This window comes from Candoia aspera, chromosome 4 (genome assembly GCF_035149785.1).
Source record: "Candoia aspera isolate rCanAsp1 chromosome 4, rCanAsp1.hap2, whole genome shotgun sequence".
Taxonomy (NCBI): domain Eukaryota; kingdom Metazoa; phylum Chordata; class Lepidosauria; order Squamata; family Boidae; genus Candoia; species Candoia aspera.
The window spans coordinates 21,439,888-21,450,686 of record NC_086156.1 but is presented as its reverse complement, the minus strand read 5'-3'; the positions used below and the strand labels follow the sequence as shown (position 1 = coordinate 21,450,686).

At 37.9% G+C, this 10,799-nt stretch overlaps 1 protein-coding gene across 1 annotated transcript in view; it reads left to right on the top strand.

The window, feature by feature from the left end:
* The first annotated feature begins 4,244 nt into the window (after positions 1–4,244).
* The window catches only part of STAM (signal transducing adaptor molecule), a 30,313-nt gene continuing 23,758 nt past the window's right edge, over positions 4,245–10,799 (top strand). Inside the window, exons 1-2 of the mRNA XM_063303550.1 lie at positions 4,245–4,369; positions 9,492–9,576. Of these exons, the coding sequence (XP_063159620.1) occupies positions 4,330–4,369; positions 9,492–9,576 (125 nt within the window). The 5' untranslated portion in view covers positions 4,245–4,329. The remainder of the gene's footprint in view (positions 4,370–9,491; positions 9,577–10,799) is intronic.

Genomic DNA, 10,799 nt, shown 5'->3' with positions numbered 1-10,799 from the left:
ATGGGAACTGCAGAACCGTCTAGCAGGGAAGAGCCTTCTGCAAACTGGCGCTCTCCAGATGGCTTGCACTACATAGACCAACGTGCCACTTGCAGATGTGCGGGCTTCAACTCCCAGAATTCCCCAGCCAGCCTTGCTTTTTATTTACTTTCCGATGATTCAGACCGGCATTCTCCAATCTTAGGGCACTCTCATGGGGGATCTTTCAGCAGTGTCTGGCCATACTTACATGCATGAAGCTAAGGTGATACCCATTATACAATCCACTGGTGCATTATCTAGGTTTCGGTAATGGAAGTTGTACATTAAGAGCTTATACTTAAGTCCAGCTGTGTGCAAAGACAGTCCCCTGCTAATCATTTTTAAAGACGATATTGTCATAACGTAGACTTTGCCTCATTCCCAATCCACCATGGGGGCACTTTACATTCCTCTTAAGATGTCACGGTTTTAAAGTAATGTATTTCCTCTTTCAGAAGATGGGTAGACCTGTTTTCAGAAATAACTTGAGTGACAGGTTAATGGTGCAGAATATCTTCATGCTGGTTACCTATCTGTCAAACAGTTTGAAAGGTGGCTAAAGTCTCCAAACCAGGCACTTATCCACAATTCCCCAAGCCTCCCCATCATATGTTAAGGAGAGCAGCTGAAAGTGCTTTTCCCACTGGGTGAATACGTTGGGTGGGAAGGGAAATGAAGGCTGGGAAAACCACTGATCACTACCCTTAAATTGTCCCACAGGAAATCTATACAGACAGGCTCATTTGCAAACCTTGTCACCTAGGAAGAGGAAAGCTTGGCTGTAGGAACAGTGCAACTTATGCTGGCATACTTTTCTGCTGACTTAAAGATAGGAGGAATGCAGGTTACATGACTGTGAGGAAGAGCTCTAAAAAAAACAAAAAAGTCCATTGGTTTCAACAGAGAATTCCAAACCTCTATGTTGCTCTGCAAAATAAAATTCAGGAATATGTAGAAAGCCCAACTGGGATTCCAAAATACCTTAATCAGTTTCAAGTCACTTCTAGGCTGAATAATCACACTTGTTACCTAGATGACAAAGGGATTTTTTAGAATCTGTCAGCTCTCTTATTGATTAAAATAGGAAAACATACCTGGATGTAACTTTTATTTTTTCAACAGAATGAAATAAAATCTGTATATAAATTGGTGTTAAGCGAGAACAAAGCATAGCCATTTTCATTAAAACTAGTGCAAGGGATGTGGAGTGACTTATCTTGAAAAACTGGTTTTTAGTTAAAGGAGTAATTACTGTAAGTGTCCTGGAATGGAGTACAGTTTCAGCCTGTGATTAATGAAAATAAGCAAGGATGCAGGATACCTATTGTATAAATTACTTGTCTTTGGGTGAGAGGTTACGCATGGCTTAATGGATGTGGGTTGCTGAGGTTGGAGTTAGGGAAGTTACCATTTCAAAAGGAGTTGGGAAATAAAAAGACTGAGAAGATCTTAGATTTTTAAGAATGTTGAAATAATACTTATTCCCTGTCTTTAACAGTTAAGATAAAACAAGTCATGTATTTCTGTTACGTGGACATGACAATCAGAAAGTTGAAACAAACCAAACCCAGCAGTAGCTTGAGCACTGCTCCCATCCTTTTTCTAGTTTTTTTATTTTAAAAATGATTAATAAAGAAAAAATAAAAAAACAATCTGAAGACATAAATCTAATCCTCTAAACTTTTTTAGAGTGCACATGGGTTTCTGAGTTTCACATTTTCTTTCTTGGCATATATATCGTAATATAATGAAAGTGATGTCACAAGGGGGGAACTGTGATTTAGGTCAACATACTGTATCAAACTAGGATCCATTAATCATGACTTCTTGGGTATGCCAATCCAAATCAAATAGACCTTTAGCCTTTTCTTTTAAAAATTTGAAGGATATAATGGAAAGCTCACCCAAGATGCACAACTACAGAAGATCCAGCAATTGCTCTATTATTTCTAAATCTAGCAGATTATAGTGAGTCATGGTCTCTTGCATCCCAATGAACAAGAGCTCCAAGGTTACATAGATTTTACATAGAATGTTGATGAAACAGAATTCTACCGTAGGCACATTCTACAGAGGCCCAAAATACGGAGAATTATTTTACAACTGATAAGGATGCAATCTCCCCCTCTGCCTCTGACAAAGTATTATTTCATGATTACATCTTGAACAAACAATTGAATGCAGTGGAGGAGAGCTGCCTCAGTAGCTTTGCAGAATACCCTTTTACGAACTGCTCAGATTTACTGGCAAATGAACAAATGTATGCTGGGAAAGGTGGGAGAAGAGAGAAGAAGAGCATGACCAGCAGCAATGTTGATGGACTCAGTTACAGTGGCAATAGGTGCACCGTTGGAAGACCTGAAGTACCAGGTTGGGGACAAATTGTCATGGAAAAAAAATCTATATATGTTGTCAGTGAGCATTGACACCGACTTGATGGAACATAATCGGTCAATCACTGAAAACAAAGATGGAGATGGAGGGCTTGCATTCTGTTGGATTTCTTCTGTGTGGTGTGGTGACTAGTTTAAGTTTTACAAATGGAGAAACTGTAATAGGGGATGAGGCACTGACTGCCATTTTTTGTACTCTCCTATTGATCAATGGAGGAAGCATTATTCAGCCTGTGGTGATCTCTGCATGATTTTACAACTGAAAATGCTTTTGAGGGTTGTGTATCTATAGAAAAATGTTTGTTGTATGGAAATGTATGTGCAAACCAGCAGTGGGAAAGCACCAAAATCTTTGCATATCTTTTTTTTTTCTTTGTGATCCAGAGGATGAGGTAAGTGAATAAGCAGTAGCAAGGGAATTGATGGTGCCCTGCCATAAAATGAAATATCCTATAGACATAGTAGAATTGGAAAGGGGCATTTAAGCCATTGACGATACCCCTCTGTTTTATGCAAGAATCCAGAGTAAAGCATCCCAGACAGAAGGCTGTGTAGACTGCTTGAAGGAGCAAAGTCTTTGATGATCAATGAGGGAGAGCACACCACTTCTCTGGGTAACTGGTTCCATTGCTGAATTATTAGAGCTAGTGTGATACAGTGTTTAAGCTGCTGGATTGGCATATGTGAGACCCAGGTTTAAGTCTACACAGAGCTACAGAAACTTATTGTATGACTGGGCAAGTCACTTTTTCAACAGGCTAGAAACTAGGAGTCAGAGTTCTAGTCCCGCCTTAGGCACGAAAGCTGGCTGGGTGACCTTGTGCCAGTCATTCTCTCTCAGCCCAACTCACCTCACTGGGTTGTTGTGGGGAAAATAGAGGAGGACGGAGTATTAGGTATGTTCGTCGCCTTATTTATAAAAGTAATAAAGGCAGGATAGAAAATAAAGAAAACAAAACAAATACTGTTGTAGGAAATATGGGAGGATGGAGCAATATGTATACTGCCCTGAGCTCGTGTATGAAAGGCAGGATAAAAATCTAACAAACTGCTGTTACTGCTTTGTATGTCTACTTTTTAGTTTTATTAATAATTACAGGTTTATGTAGTTTTATTGTAGTGCTCTCTGGCCTAAAGGCTGTAATAAAGGATTGGATTTGATACAAAATTTCTGTAACAGTCAATTGGAATATCCTTTCTCAGAACTGAAATCTATTAGAGTATTCCATTTAATTTACTTTGAAATAATGGCCGTCTATCAAGTACTTGCCTTTTTTCAGGTAATTGAAGAAGTATAGTGGGTAGCAACGCCCAAAAAGAACAGCACACACTACATTTGATTCAAACTTCTTCCCATCTATCCCAAAATTCGTCCCTGCATCCCCCAATATTCATTTCATCTACAGAAGACGCTTCAAAGCAAAGACGTAGACAATACAACCCAAATGGCCCTTCCAACTCTATGGTTTTATGTCCAAGGGGGCCTGATTGGAAGGTCCACGGCTCTTGCCCTGAACAAGCCTGAGAAGGCTTCAACGTTTTACTTCAACCTCTTATCCCTTCGCGGTCACACAACAAACTTTGAAATATAAAGGAACCTGGGAAAGGGTAAAACTTTTTTCCTCAGTCTTGGCAGCTGAAATCCCCGACATCAGGCAAGGCGGAAGACACCTATTTCTTCCTCCCGGCATGCACTGCGAGGCAGGTTCCCACTGAGGCGGCGTCTGGAGCGCCAAGCGGAGAAAGAGAGGGGAGCTGAGGGAGAGGAGTGTGGAGCGGGCGCGGGGTGGAGCTTCGGCCGTTTCGAGTCTTGGGTCCTTCAGCCGAGTCGTCGGTGTCCGTCCTTCCCTACCTCGCAGGGTCGGGGGGAGCGGGGGCGACTCGCCTTTCTCAGCCGCTCGCCCACTCCGGAAAGATGCCTCTCTTCACCAGCAACCCCTTCGATCAGGATGTGGGTGAGTGTGAGGGAGGCCCACCTGTCGTCACGCCTGCCTGGGCCCTGCCCAGAGCTGACCTCTTGCTGGATCCTTTCCCTTCGGTCCTCACGAGGTCGTCATCAGGGTCGTTGTGAGCGCTGCTCCATCTTTCCTAAAAGTGGGACTGCTCCTGCTTCCTTTCTCGAGGGATGCCCTGCTCTGGGTTTTGTTCTAGGGGCTAAAGCAAAGTGGAGTTGAGCTCCCCGAATTGGGCCAGCGGTGTTTTAAACCATGCTTTCCTGGACGCGATGCCCTTCAGAACCATTAACTACAGTTCCCTTCATCCCCCGCCCAGGGGTCTTGGAAGTGGGGAAAGCTAGCACGTTAAGGAACATCGGGAAAGTTTGCTTATTTTCTATTCTAAACGTTTATAACGTAAAGCCGCTTAGTGTTTTTAACATTCTTTTCATTCTCCGAAGAGTTCGCTCCTTTTCCGTTTTATTATGACAATATCCCCCCTCCAAGGTGAGCGTGATCCAGATTTCGCCACATTCGCAAAACAAACGATTCTCCCCAAATGGAACTCCAGTAATCAATTTTAGTGCCATAAACCACATGGGATTTTGACCATATTGTAATGTTTAGAAACATTAAATAGAAATGTACTCCCTATTTTTATTTGGCTATTTTAAAATCATATTTCTTTAGTGAAAAGAAAAGACTCTGGAGTCTTTTAACTATCTCTTCAGCAACTTTTTAAGCTGATACTACTTCAGTATCATGTTTGATTAGTATATGATATTAATGGTTGCCAGTTTTACTGGTTTGTTGGCTTTGTCTTTATTTTTTTGTAAACTAACCTGAAGAAATCCTTATAGTAATGAAATAGATATTGCCTTATGTAGACCTTAATCTCTATGATTGGAAGTAACTTTCAACGTGGAAGTATATGAGCACCACTTCTATACAGATAAACATGAAATCATTGCATGTTATGATCTAATGGATGTTTATGATTTTCATACCTGATAGTGCCTTCAACGTAAGAGTTTATGCAATGTGACTTTAATATGATACTGCAAAGTTGGTTTGCTTATTTCTAGTGATTTATTAAATAGCTCTTCTTTTCCTATGAGAAAGATGTGAACCGAGGATCCAGAGGTTAAGGTAGAGTAGGCAACCTAGTGTTTTGGAGCAACATCTGTCATCCCTGGTTAACATGGCAACTGACTGACAATTATTGTCCAAAACCTCTGAAAAGAAGGGGTTGGAAGAATCTCTGCCATATAAAGCTTAACACGAAGAATCTTCAAATGTAGAGGTATATGATATGTAGAAAAACAGAAATGGAGACTACTGTAATTTGTTGCCAACAAAATATGAAAGATATTTAACAAATATGAAATGAAATTCTGTTTATTCATTACTTACATGCAGAGTCATCAGTGATTCACAGGAACGTGTGACATGTTTATCACAAGGCTGCATCAGTTAATAGGCAATAAACTGAAACCATGTGAATGGAAAATACAGCATAAAATACAGCATTTGTATTAAAGTTCTACATTGAGAAATTCAAGGATGACTTTTCAGAGTGACACAGTGAATGTTTTGACAAGAGCTGCCTTGTTCTATCAAGCTAGTTAGAGAAGCAATTTGTTAATAGATCATACAGACTCTCCTATCTACATTTTATTATCAGGATTTTCTAGTGGAGAATTTAGGAACAGGCCTTTTGTGTATGTGAGCTCATGAAATCACTTTCCTATACTTTCCTCCTATAATACCAGAAGAAGGGGACCAGTTTAAATAACTGGAATTTCCAGATTTGAAATTAAGGCACAGAATAGGAAAGAGAGAAATAAATACAGCTAAATCTATATTCCTTATTATATTTCTTGACATCTCTCTCTCTCTGCAAAAGATAATTGCTTTTACCACATCCATGTACTGCTTCATAAATTGCCTTTAGTTCTTTAAACATCTCACATCTCTCTTTTGAGAAGCTAATTAACTCCATCCAGCCACGACTTTTTCCTGTTTTCCCCTTCCTCTCAAGCCTTTCATTCTTCCTTTATATATCATCTTTGCTATTCAGTCCTCATTCATTCTGTCAGTGTGAGTAAATCACTTTAACCTACATCTTTCATATTGGTCACTCATTTTTGTATTCTATCCACATTCATTCAGCATCCATTCATTTTCTTATTGTGTGTACCACACATACTTTTCAAGTCACCCATTCCCATTTCATACAACTTTTATGTTTCTCTTGGCATAACCACTTCTTAGTTCCATACAACGTAGTGTGCAGAAGCACACAGCTACATGACGTATTTCAATAAACCATTCCTAGTAACAAACTGCATACTTCCTTTCTACCAGCATTTGCACATCTTAAAATTTCTTCATCTACTTCATCTATAGTCATATTTTAATATTTTCCCTGCTACCCTGTTTACAATTGCAGCCTTATTATTTTACAGGGTTCTCACAGCATTAAAGGATTTTAAAATGAAGGATACCAATAGTTTTGGTTCTAATGTAGCATGTAAGACATCTCTTTAAAATCTACTGTAGTTCTTTCTACCTCTCAGTATCCTTCAACCATTTAAGGTTTCTGATGGTGACTATATGCTATTCCATCTACAAGGCTTTTGTATCTTACTTGCTGGCTGACAATTGTAACACAATAAAAATGGAAAACATAATAATGGAAGGTGAGCATTTGATTTAATTACTGTTGACTGATTATGTATTATGGCTAGTGCCACTAAGTAAAACAGTACAGTAACTAGATTTACACATACTAAATTACATACTGCCTTATGCTTAGGCATCATCGTGAATAGCTGAGTTGACATGCTGTATTAAGCCACAATTAAGTTAATCATGTTTTCTTAAATGAACCACAATTAGCTGAATTTCTTCTATGCGCTACACCATAAATAGTATTTTACAAGTCACAGTAGCTGGTTCATGCAATACATTGAGCCATAACCAAATAAATCACCTTTTGCCTTAATATGATTTGTGAATTCATAGCACTTCCACATATCCACTATTCTCATTTCCCATACCCTTTTTCTGCAGATTTGTGCCATTGTGCAATTGTCCCTGCTGCTGGTACCTTGTCTTTCCATGGGGTGCCAGTCAATGTTCCCTGCAGCTGGCTAATGGAAAGATGAGAAAACAGTAGCTCACCAGTGCCTTATTTCTGCTCACATTCTTTCAGCACTGTATTTGCTTTTCACAGTGAGGAGGAGTAGGTAAAAGTCAGCAACCTCTGGGTTTGCGTGTTGGAAATTCAAGAAATTGATCTGTATATTCTCATTTGAACTGAGCAAATAATAAGTGATGAGGAGTCCTAAGGAGCCACTACCATAGTAGATGATACTGAGTTAAATAGGCCAATAACTTGTTCTCAGTATAAAGCAGTAATGTTTCCATATGTTATTATTTGTATAAAGCTGATTTCTATTTGTAAATCTATAATATAGCAGATCAAATGTATTAATGTACAGTTTCTGTGTTTTTTGTGACTATAAAGCTATAATCAGCTTTGTATTTTAATTAAGAGGACAGGCCTGTAAATGTAATATCCTGCAAGTTAATTTAAGATCTTTTAAGACAGATTTTTGCCTCTTGCTTGGTGTTCTAAATATTTTTGTTTGGTTACTGACTGTTCATAAGAAGGAATCACTTTGGAAGGGAATAGAGTTTTGTGTGCATAACCATTCACCAAATTAATCTTAAAAAATCAGAGATTGTCCAAGATTAGCATACTGAGGAGAAATGGTAAAAAAAAAAATCTATTGGGGAATTAATAATAAGAAATAATCATGCCAATTGTAGAAGCACCATTAAAATGACAATGGTATCAGTTACTCAGTTGTTTTGTGTGTATATGTGTGTGTGCCTTTGAGTCAGTGTTGACTCCTGGTAACTGCCTGGGCTAGTTTCTGCAGTTTTCTTGGCTAGTTTTTTTGAAGTGTTTTGCCATTGCCTTCTTCCTAGTTCTGAGGGAGGGTGACTGGCCCATGGTCATCCAGCTGGCTTTGTGCCTAAGGCGGGACTAGAACTCACAGTCGCCTGGTTTCTAGCCTGGTGCATTTAACCACTAGACCAAACTGACTTTCTCAAACCTATTATGCAAATAAAACCCTAGTTAGCGATTATGTGTTTGATCCATTATTGTGAAGTTTATTTTAAATATATAATTCAAATTAAATTTTGCACATGTAATTTCCTGGAGACAGGTAAATTCTAAATTTTAAGTTCTACTGTAGGACATACATGGATTGCTGCTCTTAATTGTATCACTTCACTAGTTGCAGCACTCCTCTCAGGGTCACTGTTAAAGCTTAAAGGCTTATTTTTTGAGGCTCTTCTGCTAAGTCACTGTAATATGGAACAAAAATATCTAAAGGTGCTGTTCTTTAGTACTTCTAGAAAGCATCTTTACTTAGGTTTTGACAATGTGAAATGGTATGCAGTCTCCATATTTGGATAAGTGTGTTACAAAATAGAAATGTAGAGTATAAATCAAACAGATAAATATTTCTGTAGAAGGAGTGTTGTGTGGCAGTGGCATGGGGATGCATTAGCAAGCTCAGCATGATCTGTAGGCTTAAATTGTCAGGCTTTGGGTTTAGATGGTATAAGTAAGCATGATTACAACAGATGGCAAAGATGGCGATGGCAAGAACTATGGAGCACTCACAAACATTGTTCCATATTTTCCACTATTTCTGTTAACTGAAGAGTTTAACTGCCCTACTTCTTGAGTTTGCTTCTAGATTAGACTTGCAAGTCAGAAGCACCAAAACTATAAACTATGTTTAAAAGCATGTAATGAGAAACTAAAATTATTATTACTGGCTTGCAAGACCCACAGTAGTGGCTGTAGCATAAATATATTGACTTGATGAACCAATGTGTTAATGTTTTCAGTAATGAAATACCGCTGTTGAATATGTTCACATTAAAAGTATATTATATGTTCTTAAAATAGTAAAATAATGCTGTATTCTGCCTGCTTAAAAGAAAGCTTTATCACCATCTTTTAAAAATAGAATGACTTGTATCCCTTTAAAACCAACGGCAATTTTGGTACTGAATTTTCACTCATACTCATTTCAAGTCTCTTTGTGTTGTTAAGAGAAAGCAACCAGTGAAATGAATACTGCTGAAGACTGGGGACTCATCTTAGATATCTGTGATAAAGTTGGACAATCACGAACTGGGTAAGTATAATTGTCTTGTTTGAATTAATCTGTCCTTATTTGAAATGAAGAGCCTAGAAGTCTAAAATGTGTAAGGCACCTCCTCAGGCAAACAGAAAATTGTATGTGGTAATGTTCAGGTTTGCAAATCATTTATAGATTTTGCCTTTTTGCAAATGGATAGGAAATGTGAGAATGCATTTAGTAGAACTGTGTGTGTGGCTAATGTAGAATATTTTATTGAGGACTGCATTAGGCATCCCATCTGTTTGTACCTTGCAATTACAACAATATTCATGTACCATTCAAATTGCAGTTGATCTTGTAAATAGGACAGGTTATTACTTGCTGTTTTCAGAATAAGTATTTCCCAGGCACTGAGTGGTCCCTAAGAGTTGACACCGACTTGATGGCAGATAATCATCATAATCAAAGCACTGAAGTGACTGAGCAGTTCAGTATCTTTTTTTTTTCTCCTGTCGGCTGCTGAAATATTTTTTACGTGATGTATAAAATGCCTCATTCAATTGTATTTCAGTTTTTATAAAAGTACCCAGACCTTTTAACAGTATTTTGGAAATCAGATTAAGAATAAACAGTTTATTTTAACAGATCTGTTTGATGCGTGTTGTAATTTGTTCTTTTACTTCACTGTCCTGTATAATACAGATTTAAAACTTTTATTGTAATTATGAAGTATTGCTTATATATTAGCATCATATTTCTCTCATACTCTCTTGTTTCAACTGATTCATGAACAAACTCTTTGGAGACAAACACAAACCAATTTTTATCCATTTATTTGCCTGAATGAATTCCTTCGTTCGAGTTTGTGTCAGATTCCAAAAAACGTAACACCGTGTTCATTTCTTTGCTCTTGAGTTTTTTGAAACAAGTTATGCTATTTGAAAAAAATGTGTTATGAATAAGGCAACTTTAAGAAGCACTGTGTAATATGGTACAAGGAGCCTCTTATTTAAGGCTTAGAAATTCAGAAGTTTCATTGGGCATGTCAGAGACTCAGATCTAAAATTACTACTTGAATTTCACTTTCCCACTGCAGGCTGTCTTTGTATAATAATAGAATTGTGCATTATTTGTTGACATTATTTTAATTTAGTTTGGAATTGTGTCCTCTTGATTTCTATAACTTGACATAAACTTTTAGATTACTGAAATGTATATACCATATTTGTTCTACTATGATAGGCACAGATAGTGTTACTCTTGAAATGTTAATTACC